Consider the following 22,083-nt stretch of genomic DNA (forward strand, 5'->3'; position numbering starts at 1 on the left):
TTTCCACTTCTTTCCTGAGAAATATTTTCACTGGATATACAGATTAGCCTATAATTTTCTTTTTTGTCATTTTGTTGTCTTCATTTTCCTTTGAAGTAAGACTTAAAGCCCTTGCAGGGCTGCAGTCTAGCAGAACACTAGATTTGTAATTCTCACTATTGTATGTTTTATTTTAGAGCTGTTATTCACATATGAGAGGGTGCCTCTGAAGTTGTGCAAAAGAAACAGCCAACTGCTGAATATAAGAGGAATTGGAGAGGTTTGAGGAATACAACTGGAGATTTTAATAGGCACTGAAAGAATGGGAGAGGGAACTGACAAGTAAAATGATGGCTGAGTGATGTTGAGGGTCCAGCTGAGAAAACAAGCCATCTCTTTGTAGTGGCTTCAATCTGCATAGCTGGGTGGTTTTCTTTTGTAGCCTGAAATAAAGGGTAGTTGGAGGCAGCAGTGAGAGAATAAATTTAAGGAAAGCTTAAAAAACTTTGTTACTGTCTCTCTTCCAATTGCCTACCTACATTATGTACCCTTCACTACAGAAATCAGCAGAATTATCTCCAACCACAGTTACCAGCGTATGGAGCGTATATCAGAGTATATCAGGGCAGCAAAAGAGCCCTGCTTGGTTGAGTGGGAGGCTGTTGAAAACAGATAGGGACTCCCCTGCTCCATTGTTCATTCACTCCTCCACCCTTTTCAAATCCCCAAAGTTGAAGGATTACAACCTGGGACACTGATACCTCCCAGCACTGCTTCTTTCAAACAGGTTTTAAGATGAAGCCTTGATCATAGCAGTTACTTATAGAGTGGCAGCAAATGGGAATTATTAACATGTTCTGCGCTACCTGGGGCTCTTCTTTCCTCACTCTTCAAACACAATGAGGCTGACACAGACTAATACAGAGAAGGTAAAGTGCATGCACATATACACGCACACACACAATCACAGAATTTAAACACAAACTTCTCAAAGTTTTCAGAGAGAAAAATCAAGTCCTCTACAAAGAAAGGAATTAAATTGACAACAGACTTTTAGCAACATTGAATACAAGAAGACAACTAATATTTTTAAAGGACTGGACCTATAATGTTTAAAATGACTTTGCACCTATACTTTTATATTCAGTCATTTTAAAATTAATATATTATTTATTTTCATAAATTTTTTGAGACGGAGTCTCACCCTTTTGCACAGGGTAGAGTACAGTGGCATGATCTCGACTCATTGCCACCTCCACCTCCCAGGTTCAAGCGATTCTCCTGCCTCAGACTCTCGAGTAGCTGGGACTACAGGCATGTGCCACCAGGCCCAGCTATTTTCTTGTATCTTTAGTAGAGACAGGGTTTCACCGTGTTAGCCAAGATGGTCTCCATCTCCTGACCTCGTGATCCACCCGCCTCAGCCTCTCAAAGTGCTGGGGTTACAGGAGTGAGCCACCGCGCCCGGCTAATTTTTGTATTTTTAGTAGAGACAGGGTTTCACCATGTTGGCCAAGCTGGTGTTGAACCCCTGACCTCAAGTGATCCACCACCTGCCTCAGCCTCCCAAAGTGCTGGAATTACAGGCATAAGCCACTGTGCCCAGCCCATTTTTAAATTTAAATGTAGCATAGTAATAAAGATATTCTGTGGCATACACTGTCTCAGAAGGTTTGTCACACAAAAACCCTCATCGAAGACAATTTTGGAGGAGGTGTTCAAATTAGAAAGGAAAAAAATACAGGAGATGCTGCAAGAGACATGGGGAGTAAGGGCAAGTATACAATGGTAGTCTAGTTTATTGCTGACTTGATAACTAAATACTGAGCAGAAAGAAGAAAAAGTGTATATCCACAGTAACTCAGAACAGATATTTTTAAACATTATCAAAGTGATGGGGAAAGTGTGGTGGGACTCAAAGGACATGAGAACATTTTCAAGTACTTGTTAAGAGAAAAATATAGATACTGATAAATTTAAGAAACTAATATAGTTAACATGGGTGTTTGTTAGTTAAGGGCAACTACAATAAGAACTAAAATGGCAGGTATAACTTGTAAACCAGAAAAAGAAAATTCATTCTATTTTGTAGAAAATAGGAAAGAAGAAAAAGACAAATGATTCAAAAATGATTTACAATGTGGATCTTCTCTAAATGTTGAAAACATCCACCGTGTGTCCTGGGTGACAGTGGTTGAAGCGAAATAGAATTGAGGCATTCAACAGAACTGAGAAGTTAAGGTGTTGGGTGACATGTCTGCATGGATACCATTACCAGAGCTGAGAAAAGTTTATCCTCCTTTAAGACTTCTGTCTTTGGATTTTCCTCCCGTCTATCCTTTTGGTAAAACCCTGTAATTTATGGGGAACGAGAAAATTAACAATTTTAATCGGAGAGGGCTGTACGGGAAATAGAATCTTCAGTGGAGTGCCAGGTCTCAATTACAGATGTGCAGGAAATGTTCAAATATGAGGGACAACATTTCTGTATATTTTCATAGGCTGAGCTTATTTTACTGTGCAACAGGGCATCAGGGAGAATTGTGGAAAGGGTTAAAAAGAGGGGATTCTGTGATGGAAGATAGCTGGGGAAGGAATTCATGATTATATTATGAGAGTAGGAAGAGGATAGGTGATAGTGTGAGGAGGTGCTTGCCTTTGGGTGGTGTCTAGGGATTACAAGGATAAAAAGCATAGGTGAAATTGGCTGCTCACAAACTCCCCAATATTACTTCACATTGTTTTATACCCAGAATGAGCTGCATTGTTAGAGGATAAACAACCAGCGCCCCTAACACTGTCCCACCTCCTCACTGTAGTTTACTTGCTGTATTCAAAGCAGAGATAAAGCCTCCTCCAGTCCTCATTCTTCCTTTCATCTCTTTTCTTCCTCTCCCACCTCTCACTTCTCCCTCACATCCCCATATCACATCACTACTTACTGCCTTTGGACAGTTCAGTGGCTAGACAAGATTACACCTACCGTAACCTTATTGGACAACTCATAGGACTTTAGACAAAGGTTGCCACCTTGTGGTCAGAGGCAAAAATAACCAAGGGTCTTGGGTCACCAACTTGAGTGTACATCAGAATCAGCTACAGGGCTTGTTAAAACAGAGTGCTGGGCCTGGATCCCATATTTGCTGATTTAGTAGGTCTGCGGTGGGACTCAACTTGTATTTCTAACATGTTCCCAGATGATGCTGCCATTGTTGCTTCAAGGACCACACTTTGAGAACCACTGCTTTAGACAAATCTTTTTTAGGATAGGTAGACCTCCATTTGGTCATGCAAGATTGGTAGAATTAGAGTTTGAACACAAACATGTTTGAATTAATTTTTTGCTACCTTATTATTAGGATATGCATGTAGTACTGCTTGGGCAACAGCCTCACTTGTTTTCTTTAACCTGGACGAGGTAACCACTAAATAAAGAAAGAAGTAGCATCCATTCTCCCTGTATAGATTGAATATACTATGGTATATGTAACAATTCCAGTGCCAGGCACAGTGCCTCATGCCTGTAATCCTAACACATTGGGAGGCCAAGGCAGGAGGATCGCTTGAGCCTAGGAGTTTGAAGCTGCAGTGCACTCCAGTCTGGGCCACAGAGTAAGACCCCACCTCAAACAAACAAACAAACACAAAAACACCCAATTCTCTTACTGTTGAACATTTAGGTTGTTTCCAAATTTTCACAATTATTAAAAAAATTTAAAGTTAAGCCTCTTGTTCCAAACTCTTCTCTTGTCATTTCCTGAATACCATTGATAGAATAACTTTGATGCAATTTAATGATGCTAAAGTCTCCTAGGTGAGGATGGGTAGGATCAAAGGGAATATGGGAGCCAAAAACCCTGTTCCACCAAAAGTACTACTGTGAGCAAAACTGGACACAGGCTCCTGCTCTCTTGGAGATTACAACCTAGCACAGGATTCAAATATTAATCAGCTATTCATACAAGTAAATATAGAGTTGTGGATGTAAAAATGCTTTGAAGGAAAGATCAACAGTGTGGTAGGCCGCATGATAGTACTTGGGAATTTTGTTCCAAGATTGTAATAATAAACTTTTAAAAATTGGCTACTAACATTTTAATAATAAATTTATTATGATTAATATTTTGACATATTTTCAAATTTATGCCTGTATACTAGAATTTCAATATATAATGAGGATCTTTGGATTTGGCCTTAGTTTTTGCTGAATATTGATTTTGATACCTAGTTGTGGGGGTGTGTTCTGCAGACTTTGACTTAACGATGGATGAATAACATATACTGACACAGATATTTTGCCTATCAGTCTGGCTGAGGGTCTGGGCCACTTATAGACACCAGGAGGGTGGTGTAAAGAGTTGCAGCTGCGGCCCTCACTTGCTGGTGCTACTGGCATTTATTTAGCACACATTAAATGACAAAGGCTTTGAGTCAACACCATTAGAGGGTAATTAACCTGGTAGCCTTCTCCCTGAGAGAGCCATCCTGCCCTTGAATGATCAAAGGTTAGTATTAGGACCACATGAGTAAACAAGTTATTTAGATAAACTCCTCTACATTCCTATGTATCTATGCCCTAAGTTTTTAAGAGAATTCAGCTGCCTTCAGCCAAACACTTTACTGAAACCATGCAAACTCCCAGGCCTTCCAAGAGGGTTTGTGTTTATTTCCTATAATTTTACAATTTCACCCACCATCCTGACTGAACCTCCACACCTAGCCAAGCATCATTTGGCTAAACTGCAGATTAAGTGAACCTCTACCACCTATCTTATACCACTTTGCCTCTCTGTGGGGGACAATTTTTCAGGTGGTCTTTCTGATCCCCACCTCCTGGTATTCACACCCCTGTATAATCCCCTCCCCTTGAGTGTAAGTGGGCAGTGTGGCTTGATTCTAAATAATAGAATATGGCAAAGGTGATGGGATGTCACTCCTGTGATTATAATATATGACTCCATCTTGCTAGCTAATTTTAGAGTCTTTCTCTCTCCATTGCTGGTTTGGAAAAAGCAGCCTGCCGTAAGTCTTTTTTTGTTTTTTTGAGATGGAGTCTCACTTTGTCACCCAGGCTGGAGTGCAGTGGTGCGATCTCGGATCACTGCAAGCTCCACCTCCCTGGTTCACGCCATTCTCCTGCCTCAGCCTCCCAAGTAGCTGGGACTACAGGTGCCTGCCACCACGCCTGGCTAATTTTTTTGTATTTTTAGTAGAGACGGGGTTTCACTGTGTTAGCCAGGATGGTCTCAATCTCTTGACCTCGTGATCCGCCCACTTAGGCTTCCCAAAGTGCTGGGATTACAGGTGTGAGCCACTGCGGCCAGCTGCAGCCTGCCATAAGTCTTAAAGCCACAAGGAAAGGAACTGCTGAGAACTGGAGTGAGCTTGAAAGTGGACCCTTCCCCAGTCAAGCCTCTAAATGAGAGCCCAGCCCTGACCAAGACCTTGATTGCAGTCTTAAGAAGACCCTGCTAAACTGTGCCTTGACATGAAAAACTATGAGATAGTAAATGTGAGTCATTTTAAGCCATTTAGTTGTGGCAGCATAGTAAAGGAATACACCTCCTCAGCACTTCAACCCCTTTCACTTGTATTCAGCATTCTTGGTCTCCCATATGTCACTCCCTCTACCTGGATTGTTCCCTCTCCTTCTTCACTTCACTTTTGCCTAGCTAACTCTTTCAGGTTTTAACTGAATTGTTACTTCCTTTGGAAAGATTATCTTAACCTCCATTTTGGAGATTTTTCTTCCTTGAAAAATTTGGATTGACAAAGTAGACACACTGGTTTTAAGTCATCCTCATAAGATGTGAAAAATTCCCACATAAGATTTTTTTCCTAAAGGAATCATGAAATGATTAACTAAAATTTAATATGCACGTAAAGGTTATTTTGGTTACTGTCATGAATGCTAACACCTCAATCAAGTCTATAGTTTAAAATGATAATATACTTGAATCTCTATTATTTAAAGTTTTAAAAGACTGTCTCAAAATTGATATAACATTCTCCCTAAGGTTATTTAGTGAGTGTGTGCTCTCATAATTTATATTAACTACCAATCTACTTCCATATTTAACTATCTGGAAGTTAAGTTTTGTGGAGATAAATTTAACAGTTCTTACAATCAGCATTACTGTATTTTATTCTTGCAAGGATATACATTTATTTTTCAACGGATTGATATAACTAAAATATATAGAACGTAAGAGATTTTCTCTCCAGTTTTATCTAGAATGCTTAACTATGTTTTAAAGTGAATATTAAAATATTAATAACTCCAAATGACTTCCATTATTCATATTACTGTCATTATTATGCAGTAGCCTAGGTGATCACCTGATCATTGATCATGCACAAGTTTAAGAATATCAGAAATAATGGTTTTGGTAGACTGTATTATTTGTTAAAAATTATTCATTTCTTCCCCACCCTATAGGTAGAGTATACCTTACTGTCCAATTGTCCTTAGGACTGGCTAGTCAGTGACTTGCTTTAGTCAATAGAATGTAAGTAGATGTGATGTGCAGACTCTAGGATGGTCTCCATGTTCCTCACCTCCTGGTATTCATGCCCTGGTACAATCCTCTCCCCTTGAGTGTGACGGGACCTGTGACATGCTTCTAAGTGATAGAATATGGCAAAGGTGATAAAATGTCTAATTTGTGATTATATTACATTCTGTAAGATATAGTCTTACTATCAGACTCACTTTAGAGACTCTCCTTACTAGCTTGATGAAGTAAGCAGCCATGTTGCCATATTATAAGAAACCATGGCAAGGCTTCTAGGAACTCTGAGCAGCATCTAGGAACTGCAGGCAGCCACTAGGAGGTGAGGGTGGCCTTTAGGATCTGAAGGTAATCTTCAGCTGATAGTCAGAAAGCAGTGCCCTCAGCTCTACAGTCACAAGAAAATGTATCTGCCAACAATATGAATGAGCTTGGAAGTGGATTCTTCCACAGTCAAGCCTTCATATGAGATTGCAGCCTGGCTGACACCTTGACTGCAGCTTTGTGAAACTGTTAAGTAGAGGACACAGTTAAGTCATGCCCAGATTTCTGACCCACAGAAACTGTTAGGTAATAAATAAGTGTTGTTGTAAGCTACTGAGTTTGTGGTAATGTTGCAATAGAAAACTAATACAATGGGCATGACATACCCTACATAAGAGCAGCCATTTAAATACCCTTTCATGGTTTGGCTCTCTCTCTTGAGCTTTTGATTTCCAAAAGTAGAAACATGTGCCCAAGAGAGTAGCAGTTCTTTCATCTTCAGTCCCTGAATCAGAAGATTCATGATGCTACCTGAATCCAGCCAAGGCCAGCAAAGTTGTAGCTAGCCATTAGCCTTCATGTGAGATGCAAAGAAAATGTTTGTTGTTGCAAACCACTGAAAACGGAGGGTCATTGGCTGCTGCAGCAAAAGCGAAGTAATTCAATGTTGAAGAAGATATTTGGCTATTCAGTCTTCAAATATTAAAGCCAAAGCTATAAATGAATCTGAAAAGCAGGTTTGCCCAGATAATGAGGTTGAAGCTGATGTTGGTACATCATTAGGCATAGATGGGCATGCACAGCCTCATAGGCAATGGAAAGGGCTTTGAAACTCATTAAAATGACCTAAACAGGAGAAAGGGTGATATAATCATATTTGAGTTTTGGCAAGATCGCCCTGGCTACAGTATGAACAACAGTCTACACAAAGCAAGAAATGGCATAAGAATAGTTAGGCTAATGATGTAGGTCAGAGGATAATAGTTGTGGAAAAACAAGTGAATAGATTTGAGACATATTTAGGAGACAGAATTGATAGGACTTGGTGATCAATTCTATATGGAAGGGGTGAGAAAGAGGAGGATGTCTGGGATTACTCTAAGACTTCTAGCTTTCCTAGTTGGTTGGAGAGGAGTATTAATCACTAAGATATAAAGAACACTAGGGGGAACCAGGTTTGGGAGGGGAAAATCAAATGTTTAATTTTGGATACATGAATATTTGGGTTTTGGGGTGTCATTGAGCCAACCAAACAGATATAAAGTTTTGGAGCTAAGAAAAAATATGAACTGGAGATATAAATTTGGGGGCCAGCTTTATATAGGAGATAAACTAACCATGGGTATGTATGATTAAGAAAGAGAGAGGGTTGGGCAAGAGCATACAGCAAGAAGAGAAGAGGGGTCTAGGACCAAGTTTCAAGAAAGTCCAACATTTAATAATTGTTTTGAGGAGGATGAGCCAGTGTAAGATATCACCAGAAATATGAAGCCTACAGCAAAGCCTCCATGAATTGTTACTACCCTGTATTTCTGAAGTGTTTACTATGAGCTTGGGGCACTGTGCTAAGTGTTAGTGGTATAAATTAGTTTCTGCCCTCAAGAAGCCCACAGCGTAAAAGGAGAGACAGAAAGTATAAACAATGATCATATCCGAATACTATACACTGTTATTAGTATATCAACAGGATGTTTCTGAAGGAGGTGAAATCTGAGTTGACACCAAAGGACCCGCTGGAATTGGCTAAATAGAACTCAGGGAGTGGGGAGTGGGGCGGTGGATTTTCAGGCAGAGGGACTAGCCTTTGTGAGTGCATAGAGGGATGAGACTGCATGACACGTTTGCAGAACTAGCTAGAGCTAAGGATGACTGTGAGAAGGTGTCAGGGGTCATGGCTGGAGAAGCACACAGGAGACAGAACATGAAGGGCCTTATATGCAAGAATCAGGACTTCATCCTCTGGGCAGCCAAGCCAATTAGAGGGAGGTGGGCCAGTGTGCAATTTGGAGGTGAAGTTTGGAGCATGGTGTTATGCAGCTAGGCAGGGTGTTTGTTTTTCAGTTTAATAACCACCAAAATATCCTCTTCACAGAACTGATAAAAGAGCACGAGGTCACAGAGTGAGGAGGGCAGAGCTGCATCCACGTCTAAGAGTTTTGAGTGCCATTCCAGCAAGCTCCCAAAGACACATGGTTTTTCTCACTCAGAGATTGTTTCAATAACAGACGTGGTTTGGGTTATCTTTTGTCAAAACTGGATTTTTTTTTTAATAAAAGGTTTTAGTAACGGTCTGAGTTTTATGACAGGCTTATTTGATAGAACAAAATATCTACCAGCCTGTGAGAAAGTGGCCAAAAGTATGTTCTAAATGCATAGTATTATCTAATTTATCTACAATCTCATTACTCTTCTCTTTTTTTTTTTTTTTTTTTTCAAGACAGAGTCTTGCTCTGTCGCCCAGGCTGGAGTGCAGTGGCCGGATCTCAGCTCACTGCTAGCTCCGCCTCCCGGGTTCATGCCATTCTCCTGCCTCAGCCTCCCGAGTAGCTGGGACTACACGCGCCCGCCACCACGCCCGGCTAGTTTTTTGTATTTTTTTTTTAGTAGAGACGGGGTTTCAGCGTGTTAGCCAGGATGGTCTCGATCTCCTGACCACCTGATCCACCCGTCTCTTCTATCTGCCTCTCCTCACTCTTACCACTGCCCACTTTTCTAAAACCAAAGGTTCCATATTTGTAAAAGGTGCTTAAATATATAGTCATTTATGAGACTTCTAAATAGTAGCTGTTTAAATTTAGTCCAAATAAGAGTTTTCTCTCAATTATAAGTTATCATTTATTGTATCTGCTGAGGTTGGTCTGCTTTTTCATCTTTATCAAATTTAAAAATGAGGAGAAATCAGGGAACAAATTGTTGTTTTTTCAGCACTTTGACTTATTCACATTTAATCTAATGCATTTTCAAGCTGGAAAGATTTTTCACCCATGGCCTTTTCCCAGATTTTTTCCTTTGCAAAAAATAGAATCAACTCAACACCCAGGGAGGTGAGTTTCATTAATTATCCTTTTCAGATAGAAAATAAGTAGCTAGGAGGAAAATGGGAATTCAAAGCCATGTTATGTTACTCTGTTAATGGCAGTAAGCAACTCCAGAATGAAGGGTCATATTGAAGAAACTTAAGCAGTTTACAAACAGAATGTGGTCTGTTAAGGTTTACACTGCTCAGGAGGAGAGGAGTTTTTGCCAGAAACCCTTAGTCTTTGGCCATGTTTGAACGTTGCACAGAATGGGCAAGATTTCCATGTGACATGAACTGATTTCTCTATCAACAGTGGAATTCAACCTTTCTGTCTAAACTACTTTCAAATCCTACCTCTTCAGTGATAGTTTGTCATCTTTTGTTAGACAATTTTTAAAAAATCTCATTGCAAATCCTATTGAGAAAATATCTTTGGTGAAAATCTTTTATTGTATGTATTTAACGTGTACAAATGATGTTTTGACATCCATATACATAGTGAAATGATTGCTACAGTCATGCAAGTTAAATATGCATTTCCTCACATAATTACCCTCTTTTGCAGTAAGAGCACCTGAAATCTACTCTTAGAAAATTTCCAGTATACAATACAGCATTATTAACTATAGAACTTATGCTGTACATGAGATCTCTAGATTTATACATCTTATGTAACTGCAACTTTGTATGCTTTGACCAACATCCTTATTTCTTCCACCTCCATGCCCCTGTGTGTTTGACTTTTTAGCTTCCACATATGAGATAATGCAGTATTTTTCTTTCTGTGTCTGTTTTATTTCACTTAGCATAATACCCTCCGGGTTCATCCATTTTGTCATAAATAGGCTTTTATCAAAAAGACAAGGGATAACAAATGTTGATGAGGGTATGGAGAAAAGGAAACCCTGGTACATTGTTGGTGGGAATGTAAATTAGTACCCCATTTTGGAAAAGAGTGTATATTACTCAAAATATTAAAAATACAAAGACCATATGATGCAGAGATTCTTCTGGGTAAATACCCAAAGGAAATGAAATCAGTATCTTGAAGAGATATCTACACTCTCATGTTCACAGAAACGTTATTCTCTGGCAAAAATTAATGCAAAAAATATTTTAGTTACTGCAGTAGCAAAGAGATTCATGAGTTTAGCCTATTGCACATACCTGAGGAAATCAAGATGTTTTGCATTGCTGTACCAGGGTAAAAAGTGATTGTGTGTGTATTTCTGCATATAAAGTATTATATAATTGTATATTTATACTTATCTATCTATTCCATTAGGATAAAAGCCCCACAAGAGTGGGGACTTTGTCTATCTTGTCCAATTCTGAATCTCTGGAGCACAAAACAAATTATTGGCACATTAGTTAAATGAATGAATGGCAGTGGGCACTTAAAATCCATTTGGTTTAATTTACAAACAGCAAAAATGCTACCACGATTCTGAATTTTGATAAAATAGTGCTTAAAAATCACAGACCTGTTTTAAAGATTAAATGAGGATTTCTGCTTTTAAAACGTACATTTAGATAGAAAAATAGTGTAAGCAAAGATACGTGAAAGTGCTTAACCCAGGATAGGAAACTCAATAACATTTAAGTTGACTTTAAGTCTAAAGATAGGTTTGAGGAGGAGTAGATGTTTTACCTAAACCAGCCTCAAATTGGACCTTAAGTGGTCCACATGCAAAATAGTTCTTTCTCTACTGCTCTGAATGGGGTGTTTTCTTGGGAGTATAGACAGTCATCTTGCAGGCAGCCAACAGACTACATTGTTCTCATCAGATGGTAGTATTGAGCTTGCCAGAAAATTTTACTTCAGTGGGGAACTCCTAAGGCTGAAACATTTTATCTGCAGGTCCAAAAATATCTTGACCTGGTGCACACAGCAGGGTAGGTAAGGAAAGGAACCATCATCTATAGAGAACCTACCATATGAACAGCTCTACCAGAGACTGCATTTGATTCCTACTTTAGCTTTATAATAAAAGTTAACATTCATTGAGTACTTACTGTCCTAAGTACTTTGCATGGATTAACTCAATAATTGCTCACATCAACACAAGGATGTATTTTTGTTTCCACCATTTGACAGAAGAGGACATCCAGGCACAGGGAAGTTAAACATGCTCAATGTTACACAATGTGTAAGTGGTGGAGCCAGTGTGAAAACTTACATGGTGTGGGTTCCAGTGTCCAGGCTTGGAACTGCCTCCATAAGAGAAGGGTTACTATCCTCATTATTTACTAAGGCTCAACAAATAAAGTGACTTCCAAGGTCACATTAACAGAGTTGTCTGACTCCAAAGATGAAGATGCTTTACTTTTCCTTATATTGTTCTACTTCAATCTCACCTCAATAAAAATAAATCTAGCAGCTAACATTTATCAAATACTTACTACATGGCAGATATTATTTTAAGTGCTTCATGTGAATTATCTCATTTAATCATCATAGTAACACTCTGAGGTGGGGCTTTTATTAGCCCCCTTCTGTAGATGAAGGCATTAAGGTTGAGAGGAGTCAAGTAACTTATTAAGGTGACAAAGTAAATTGGTAGAATCAGGATTTAAAACTTGGTTTATTTGCCCAATGAGCTGAAGCTCTTATTCATTCTACCACAATATTTGCCTAGAAAGATTGCCCCTCCTTCCCAATAGTAGTCCCTCCCATCTCTCTTATTTTCACTGAAGTCTTAGTACAAGGCTGAGACTACTCTTTCTCCTTATGTTGCTGGGTCTTCCAGGTCTTCAAGGGGAAGGTTGTAATAGTAAAGTCACTCCCAAATTCAAATGGTGTAAATATTGTACCCTTTGGAGTCAGGAATGAAGTACATGCTCACCATCAACTCAGATTTTTGTCAAGAGGAATGAGACTGATGGAAATAATCAATAGCTTTTTAAAAAAAAACCAAACACTTATTGAGAAATAATTCATATACCATTTAGTGCACCCATTTAAAATGTATACTTCAATGGTTTCCAGTACATTCACAGAGTTGGACAACCATGATGACAATCTAATTTTATAATATTTTCATCATCCCCAAAAGAAACCCCATGCCTATTGTCCCTGAGCCTCCAGCCTTGACAACCACTAATCTGCTTTCCACCTTTATAGGCTTGCCTGTTTGGGACATTTCATATAAATTAAATCATATAATATGTGGTCTTTTGTGATTGGATCCTTTCACTTAGCATATTTTCAAGGTTCATCAACATTGCATGTATCAGTATTTTACCAATTTTTATGGCTAAATAATACCCTACTGTATGGAATATCAAAGTTTGTTTATCCATTCCTCAGTAGATGGACATTTGGGTCATTTCCACTTTTTGGCTATTATGAGTAATGCCGCTTTAAACATTCATGTTCATGCTTTTGTTTGAACACCTGTTTTCGGTCCTCTTGGGTATATAACTAGGAATGGAATTGCTAAGTCACGTGGAAATTCTACGTTTAACATTTGGAGAAACTGCCAAACTATTTTTCAATGAGGTTCATCAATTTACATCCCCATCAGCAATGTATGAGTTTTCCAATTTCTTCATTTCCTCACCAACACTTGTTATTGTTTGGCTTTTTGATTATAGCTATTCTAGTGGGTATGAAGTGGTAACTCACTGTGGTCTGATTTGCATTTCCCTAATGAATAGTAATGCTTGAGAATCTTTCCCTGTGCTTGCTAGCCAGTTGCATACTGCTATAAGCTGAATGTTTGTGTCCTATCCAAACTCATATGCTGAAGCCCTAATCCCCAATGTGATGGTATATAGAGGTGGGGCCTTTGAGAGGTAAATTGGTTTAGATGAAGTCACAAGAGTAGGCATTCATAATGAAATTATAATGCCGTTATAAGAAGGGGAAGAGACCAGATCCCTTTCTGTCTTTGCTGAGGACACAGCCACAAGGTAGCCATCTGCAAACCAGAAAGTGGGCCCTCACAAGGCATTGAATCTGCTGGCATCTTGATCTCAGATTTCCCAGTCTCCAGGACTGTGAGAGATAAATATTTGTTATTTAAGCCAGTCAATCTATGGTAGTATGTTATAGCAACCCAAGCATACTAAAACACATATTTTCTTTGAAGAAATGTCTATTACAATCTGTTAACCCATTTTTAATTGGTTATTTTTATCATTGAGTTGTAGGAGTCCTTTTGTATTTTGAAATATCTGATATGCAAATATTTTCTCCCATTCTGTTGCTTATCTTTTCACTCTTTTAATATGGTATATCTTTAGCACAAAAGTTTTTAATTTTGATTTACTCCAATTTATTTCTATTTCTTGTATCACTGGTGCAAATTGTCTTAACATTAGGAAGACTCACTACAATGTTTTCTTCTAAGAATTTTGTAATTTTGACTCTTATATTCTGTGATCCATTTTGAGTTGATTCTTGCATGTGATTCAAGGAAAACTTCATTTTTTCCCATGTAGATACCCAGTTGTCTCAGCACCATTTGTTAAAAAACGATTTATTCTCTCCTCAATTTCTCTTGGGACCCTTGTTGAAATTAACTAGCCATATACATGAGGATTTACTTCTGGACTCTCAATTTAATTCCATTTATTTATACATCTATCCTTGTGTCTGCACCACACTGTCTTGATTACTGTAGTTTTGCAGTAAGTTTTGAAGTTGAGATGTATAAGCCCTCCAACTCTGTTCTTTTTAAAGATTGTTTTGACTGCTCTGGGTCCCTTGTAATTCCATATGAATTTTAGAATCAGCTTGTCAACTTATGCAAGGAAGCCACTGGAATTCTGATAAGCATTGGATTGAATCCGTAGATCAATTTGGGGGCACATTTCATCTTAACAATCCTAAGTCTTCCAATCCATGAACATGGAGTGTCTTTCCATTTATTTTGATCTTCTCTAATCTCTTTCAACAATGTTTCATAGTTTTCAGTGTAAAAGTTTTGTACTTCTTTTGTTAAATTATTCCTGTTTTTTTTTCTTTTTGATGCTATTGTAAATGGAACTGCTTACTTGCTTGCCTTCTTTCTTCCTTCCTTCCTTCCTTCTTTCCTTCCTTCCTTCCTTCCTTCCTTCCTTTCTTTTTTTTTTTTTTTGAGACAGAGTCTCGCTCTGTTGCCCAGGCTGGAGTGCAGTGGTGCGGTCTCAGCTCACTGCAATCTCTGCCTCCCAGGTTCAAGCAATTCTCCTGCCTCAGCCTCCTGAGTAGCTGGGACTACAGGTGCGTGCCACCACGCCTGGCTAAGTTTTTGTATTTTTAGTAGAGGTAGGGTTTCACCGTGTTAGCCAGGATGGTCTCGATCTCCTGACCTCGTGATCCACCTGCCTTAGCCTCCCAAAGTGCTGGAATTTCAGGCGTGAGCCACCGTGGCTGGCCAGAACTGTTTTCTTAATAACATTTTAGGATTGTTCATTTGATCTCGTTTTTTAACCTTGTATCCTGCAACTTTCCTGAATTCATCCAGGCAGGTAGTTGTGAGCAACATGAGAAGAGCAAGAATATGCCTGGGATAAGGAGAAAATGAATCGAGTAGATCAGGACTATAATAATGGTTACCACGTACTGAATATGTTTTCAACAAGTCAGTACTTTCCACGCTCTAATATGTTCATGAATCTCCTGGAAGTCTAGTTAAAATTCAGACTGCTATCACTGGGTTTGGGGTGGGCCTGGGATTCTGCCTAATAACTTATTGGATTGTTAGTGGCTTTTATTTATTATTTTCAAGTTACAATAACTCTGCAAGCAAAATAATACTGTTCCCATTTTACAGATAAGAAAATGACCTCAGAAGTTGAGCTAGTAGCCCAGGTTCATTGGATAAGTGGCAGAACCAGGATTTGAACACAGTTCATTCCAATGCCAAAGCTGGACTCTTTCTACTCTACCACACTGGATATCTTGAGGAGGAGGAGGATAGTTGGAATGTGAACAGAATATGGATCAGGAAAAAAGAAAGCTTTTCAATGTCAGAGTTGCTACCTGGAATACATTTGAGTCTAATCTTTGAGGTTGCCTTGGAGAGCAGATCAGCAAGGCCCTTGCTTTCCAGGGAGCCAAGCGTGAAGGTGTGAGATTGGACTATCAGCTAGAAGTAAGATGAAACTATTAGATAGAATTCAAGATTGGAAGAAGTCTAGAAAGAACATGGCTTACCTTCGATCAGGCTAGACTCCAGAACTGGACTCTGTATACTGCTTAGGTCTATACCTGAGATTACACCCATTGTTGACTTTTTCTGCATTCTAAACATGGGGTTAGACTGGTTGTGATGTTGTCACTGAGTAACCAGAGAGGAAGAAATATATCCGTAAGCTAAAGGGCAGAGCTGTGATCCTGAGGTCCTTCTAAGTAGAAAAATACCATGTTTCAATACTGTGATAAAACAACAGAAATATCCAATGGCTTGAACTCTGTGCCCTCTACTCAGGATGCTCTTGAAATAGATGTCTAAAAGCTGGTCGCCTAAAAAGGCTATGGCAGATTCTGCTATTTAATTGGGGATGATGAATGGTACAGCATCAATACCATCCCTCAGAGGCCAGGGAAAGGGTTTAGGGATGTGGGTAATGGTCTGGTCATATGTTTATCTGTGAAGGACTATGGATAGGTGACCAAATTCCTTTCCAGTATTTTTCAGCAGAATCTTTAGACTTCCATCACCTGAGTCAAAACACAGGATATATATTTTTTTGTCCTTAGCACCTTTTATTGAAATATGACCCTTGATGACAATCTGGCAGGCATATCTATGTCAGCCAAGAAGGGAGTGGTGGAGGACACAAATGCAGAAACAATAAGATTCGGAAAAAGAATAGCTTCACATGGGATAGATGACCCCCAACAGCTGTACAACCAACATTGGTTCTTCATCTATAGAAACTGCCCCCGTCCCACCCCCCACAAAAGATCTACTAATCTTCAAATAATATAATATGCTGTTGCAGAAATATTATTGGCATAGACAACTCCTCTGGCAAAGACAGTGGGAGTCACCAAGCTCCAAATGGGTGCAAGTGGCCAGAAATGGGCCCAGGTTCCTCCATCTGGGGCCTGCTACTGGCAGAGCAGCACTGTCAGGGAGGGTTGGGTTCAGGATGTGGCTCTGGTGTGCCTGGGCAGCTTTTTGGCACACGAGGTTAAATGGAAAACAGAACCTGAACCTAACCTTGAAAGAGGCTTTTTATCTTTTCACCTCTCCTTTTCTCTGCTTCCAATTTCTTCCTTTCTAGGGCTTTATTTTCAGTGTCTCTGTCTTATTATGTCAGATTCTACTTGGGCATTTACGACTATATCCTGGCTGAGTCTCCAGCTGTGGGACTCAGGGAGATTCAATTATCCAGAGCCCCGGGAGGTGGCAGGAGGGGTTGGGGGGACATGTGATAGTAACTCACGCATTGACTTCTCTATCGATCAACCATCATGCTTGCCTATTACCCATGGGACCTATATAAGTATTTGAAGGGAAAGAGCAGAAGTCAAGACCAATAACTGTCTTTGGGGACCTCCCTTGGCCTGCCTTCCAAACTGCTACTCACCGGCAGGCTGTGGAGGAGGGCTGAGCCCAGGAACTGAGAACAGGGGAGAGACACTGCATCTCAAGTAATACTGGCAGCTTTGCAGCACTATCACACACAATGAGATTGCCCTGGCAGGAGTGTGGCACGCCAGTGTCTGTTTCGCAGTTCACCTTTATCTACCAAGCTTCACTGCAAGGTATACTTTTGGGGTTATTTTTTAAGTGCTTTGGCAACTTTCCCTCCATGTGAAAATGAGCATCCTTGTGTTCTGATTCCTACTCTAGAAAGTAATTTGAGATGGAATTAAGAACAAAAATAATAGAGTTAATAGTTTTTTTTTTTTTTTTTTTGAGATGAAGTCTCACTCTTGTCCCCCAGACTAGAGTGCAATTGCATGATCTCGGCTTACTGCAACCTCTGCCTCCCGGGTTCAAGCGATTCTCCTGCCTCAGCCTCCCGAGTAGCTGGGATTACAGGTGCCTGCCAGCACGCCTGGCTTATTTTTGTATTTTTAGTAGAGACAGGGTTTCACCATGTTGGCCAGGCGGGTCTTGAACTCCTGACCTCAGGTGATCCACCCGCCTCAGCCTCCCAAAGTGCTGGGATTACAGGCGTGAGCCACCGCACCCGGCCTGGAGTTAATAGTATTTTTGGTGTCATAAACTTAAGGTGCAACCAATCACATGCTGACTAGAAAAACTCAGACTACGGCCATAGTGTCCAGGTAAGTGACCATTCTTTTCCCTAGACCCATATTCCCAAAAAGGTGTTCTAGCCAACAAATCGGAGAATGATGAAACATATCAGCCTCATCCTCCCAATAGAGGACATCTCAATTTGCTCATTCTTTGTCCTAGAGCCTGCTCAGAAGAAAAGATGACAACTATGGCCTCCATTGAAAGCACTCCTCTGCCTTCTCAATCTTGGCTGGCTTGTGTAAGCCTCGCCCTTGCAAGCCACCAGCCTTCCTGAATAAAGTAGAATCTTCCACTGGAGGGGAGAATGGCAGGGTTGCCATTCTAACAGTGTTTCTGGCAGCAGTACTAAGAGCAAACCCAGGGCTCCACAGAAAGGCTTACTTACCCCACCCCCCACCCCAGGACACCCTGCTGGCCAAGATTCTCCCATTGTTTTCAAACACAATGAAGAGGAAATGGAAGCTAATGACAAGTATTTGTAACAGCAGCAAAAGTTCCTTGGCAAATTCTTTGGTTGAATGAGACATCCCTGCTGCTACAGTTGACCTTCAAGGACCCTGAGGAACTCAGCAGTAACTAGAAGGGATGCCAGGCCTTGGCTAGGTTGTGTGATACCAAGGATTGGCCCCAGTTAGTGAGGAACAGGGAGCTGAGCTGGATAACAGGGCAGCATTTGGCCATAACCCCCTTCTTGCTATCATCCACCTAAGGGCTGCTTTTCCAGCATAGAAACTAGCTACTGGTGTCAAGGCCTTGGCAACAGCAGCAGTTTTAGTTGTTTGTATGCCTAAGATCCTGGCTGGGTCATCAGTTGCTCTGGGGAGCTGGCTCTGGCTGGAGCTCCCAGCTACCTTGAGTTTTGGTTCCCTTGAGCCAGGCCACAGGCTGAGAAAGCAATGGTTAGAGGAGTTCCTCCTGAGCTCACCTCTACTCATCCCATAGCTTGGAGATGGTAGAGAAATGGCTGAATCTTTCTCCATTTCAGGAGATTTCTTTGGTTTCAAAAAGAAATCAGTAAGAAAAACTTGAACCCTGCTGGGGAATGCTAAACTCACAGTCACTTAGACTTTAAAGGAAGCACAAGACCAGGCCACAGTAGGGAGGCTCTGAGTTCAAGGGGAGAACTCCTTCCTAGACATTGATGGCTATGGTGGGAACAATTCAATGCCTTGGCACTTGCTTACCTAGCCACGGTGGATTCAGGCTGATCTGCAGAAAATGCTTTCCTTCTGGGCTAACTTTTCCCTCTCCAACTCCCCTCTTCTCGCCTTATTAGTTAAAAAAGAAAAATAATAATCAAAACACAAAAATAAATAAAATCAAAAGGCCATTTAAAATATAACAATAAGAACCCCCTCCCCCAATAATGAAACCTATATCTAGAAGTCAATTTTAGTAGAGCTATTAATGGCCCATATGGTGAAGCCCTGGGGTAGGCACCTGGGCTAACCCCCAGCAATGTAAAGGAAAGATGAAACAAGAGGTGGTAGGACCAAAGTCTTAGGACAGGAAGAGGGTCACATTAGCCAGGGCTAAGACTAGGCCTCTTCCCCTGAACTTGCTGCTGGGAAAGGTAAGGGTAGAGCTGATTTAAAACTGGTTCCTTCCTAAGGAGCACCTGGGGGTACTCAACCTTTGCTTTGTTTTTTCAGTGTAATTCCTCCCTCTGTGCTTTCCCCTGCAAAGCTTGGGTGAGGCCCTGAAACTGGTGCCAGGTGAATGCCCTCAAGGTAGCCAGCTCTCCGTGAGAAATGGCTGGGCCACAAGCCCTGGGGCAGAGTAGAGCTGCAAGGCAGCTTCCCTTTGAGCCTTTAGAGGCTGTTGATGATATGGGTGGGTGATGAGCACTTGGTGTCTTTGGTGTCCTAGTACAAAGCAGAATGAAGGCACTTCCTTGGTTCTCTGTGCAGCAAGTACTTGCCCTTGGCAACTGTGGGAAGGAGAGTGTGGTTGTAAGATCACACCTTGCTGCAGCTCCCTTGGGTAGAAGCTTGTGGCTTCCCCAGGGTCTCCTAGCTGGTTAGGACCACTGCTAGGGAAGGGGCAGTGAGAGACATCCAGGGTAGAGGGCTGGAACAAACTGCTAATTGCTATCTACTTGCTGAGAAACTGCTAACAAAGATTGAAAGCACTTCCCACTGTGGCTGGGCAGGGATGCTGTGGCAGAGTGCTGGTAGAATTAGAAATTGCTGGGCCCCAGGAGTAGACTCTCCCTGAGACATTTGAGCTGCTCTTCCCCAAGCTTGATCTTCTCCTCCAGCTCTCGCTGTTCAATGATGAGAGCAGATTTCATCTTGACAAAGTGCTGGTAATCTTGGAGCTGGTCCTGAGGCAGGTAGCGGGAGACCATGCCAAACACCAACTTCTCCCGGCGGTCCACGTGCTCCTTCAGCTCCTTGGCATCTGCCAACTGCCCCGTCAGCTGCTGCTTCTTCTCTATCAGCACCAACTGGGGAAGCAGAGGACCAATTAAGGGCTCTCCCAATTACCAGACATCTGTCCAACAGTGCTGCCTAGTAGTACTCCACCAGAGATGCTGCCACAAAGTGGCTATACATTCTGCTAATTAGTCAGTCCTAGATTTTCTGCCCTGAAGTCCACCTCCATGCAAAAGCCTTTGTTTCCTGTAGCAGGAGGGTAAACATGACAGCAATTCTGGATAGGGGATGTGAAATCACCTCTTTCCATCCCTTTAAGGCTGTCTTCAATGTAGGGACCACCACTGGGCTTGGGGTAGAGGAAGGCTCTGACAAAGCCAGCCTGTGTCCCTTTCATCTGGTGAACAGCTGTCACTGTGGAGGTACTTTCTGTATGGTGTGTGTGTCTGTGTGAGTGGATATGTGTGAGTATATGTGTCCATGTATGTATGTATATGTATGTGGATATGTGCCTTTTGTTGTGGATTCAAAGGTATATCCAGAGCCACTTGTATAGGGAAAGGTGAGGCAATTTTGTTTCAGGAGTATATGCATAGTGACCCAACCTGTGAAACTGACAGCTTTCCAATCTCAACTACTTGATGAGACCTCCCCCTCCAACTCTAGAGTGAGGCAAAACTGCTGCTGCTACTACTACTACTGGGAGTTAGCATTGATTCAGTGTTTACCCTGTCCCAGGCTCTGTTTTATGTAATTAACATAAACTAATTTAATTCTCACAATAATCCCATAAGGCAGGTAGTATGTTCACCTCATTTTATAGATGAAGAGATTGAGGCAGAGTGACATTACGTGAATCGTCCACAGTCACACAGCTAATAAATGGTAGGGCAAGAATTTCAGGGCACTTAAAAGCCAGTGTTCACACTCGTGTTTTTTCTTTTCTTTTCTTTTTTTTTTTTTTTTTTTTGAGACAGGGTCTTGCTCTGTCACCCAGGCTGGAGTGCAGTGGCACAATCTTTGCTCACGGCAGCCTCCGCCTCCCAGGCTCAGGCAAGCCTTCCACCTCAGCCTCCGGAGTAGCTGGGATTATAGGCATGCACCACCATGTCAGGCTAATTTCTGTATTTTTAGTAGAGATGGGGATTCACTAAGTTGCCCAGGTTGGTCTCAAACTCCTGGACTGAAGCAACCTGCCTGCTTTGGCTTCCCAAAGTGCTGGGATTATAGGCATGAGCCACCATGCCCCTCCTCAGTGCTCACACGCTTTTAACCCTATGTTCTACTGTTTCCCATAGTAGCCCAACTTGAAAGAGGGAGCCTTGAGAAGAAATAAATGGCATTTCCCTCTACCCACACCCCAGAGACCCCAACTCTACCTTCTCCTGGTTGGCTTCTGAATCGATGCTGTTGAGAGCATTCTCCACCCGGGCCAGTCGTCCAGAGAGTGACAGCAACAGGTTGACCACTTTGTCCAGGTCCCCAACAAACGAGCGGTACTTTTCAAATTCATTGGATTTGCAGACGGCTTTTAAGTTGGCCTCCACCTCCTCCCCAAGGGCAGAATTGGCATTGATGTCCTCTAGCAGCCCTCGCTGGGCCTCCCGCAAGACAGAAAGTTTTCTGCTGATGCTTTCAATAAGCTGTATCTAGGGGAATTAAATAGGAGAAGACAAAGGATGAGAATGGGAATCAACAGAAACTGATTTGTGCCTGTAACCTCT

At 41.2% G+C, this 22,083-nt stretch overlaps 1 protein-coding gene across 5 annotated transcripts in view; it reads right to left on the minus strand.

The window, feature by feature from the left end:
• Positions 1–260: 260 nt before the first annotated feature.
• The window catches only part of SHROOM4 (shroom family member 4), a 247,744-nt gene continuing 225,921 nt past the window's right edge, over positions 261–22,083 (minus strand). For 2 of the 5 annotated variants that reach the window (XR_006695454.3, XR_012429841.1), the window contains 3 exons: positions 21,739–22,008; positions 19,166–20,430; positions 261–422 (listed from right to left, as the gene is read on the minus strand). Coding sequence is in view for 2 of the 5 variants with exons in the window: in XM_045384065.2 (XP_045240000.2) it covers positions 20,161–20,430; positions 21,739–22,008 (540 nt within the window). In the remaining 3 variants the exon portion in view is untranslated. Of the gene's footprint in view, positions 423–2,254; positions 2,332–16,450; positions 20,431–21,738; positions 22,009–22,083 lie in introns of those variants that run through there. The other 3 variants (XM_045384065.2, XM_015443474.3, XR_006695453.3) reach the window with 2 other exon arrangements.

The sequence above is a fragment of the Macaca fascicularis genome, chromosome X (genome assembly GCF_037993035.2).
Source record: "Macaca fascicularis isolate 582-1 chromosome X, T2T-MFA8v1.1".
NCBI classification, from domain to species: Eukaryota; Metazoa; Chordata; class Mammalia; order Primates; family Cercopithecidae; genus Macaca; species Macaca fascicularis.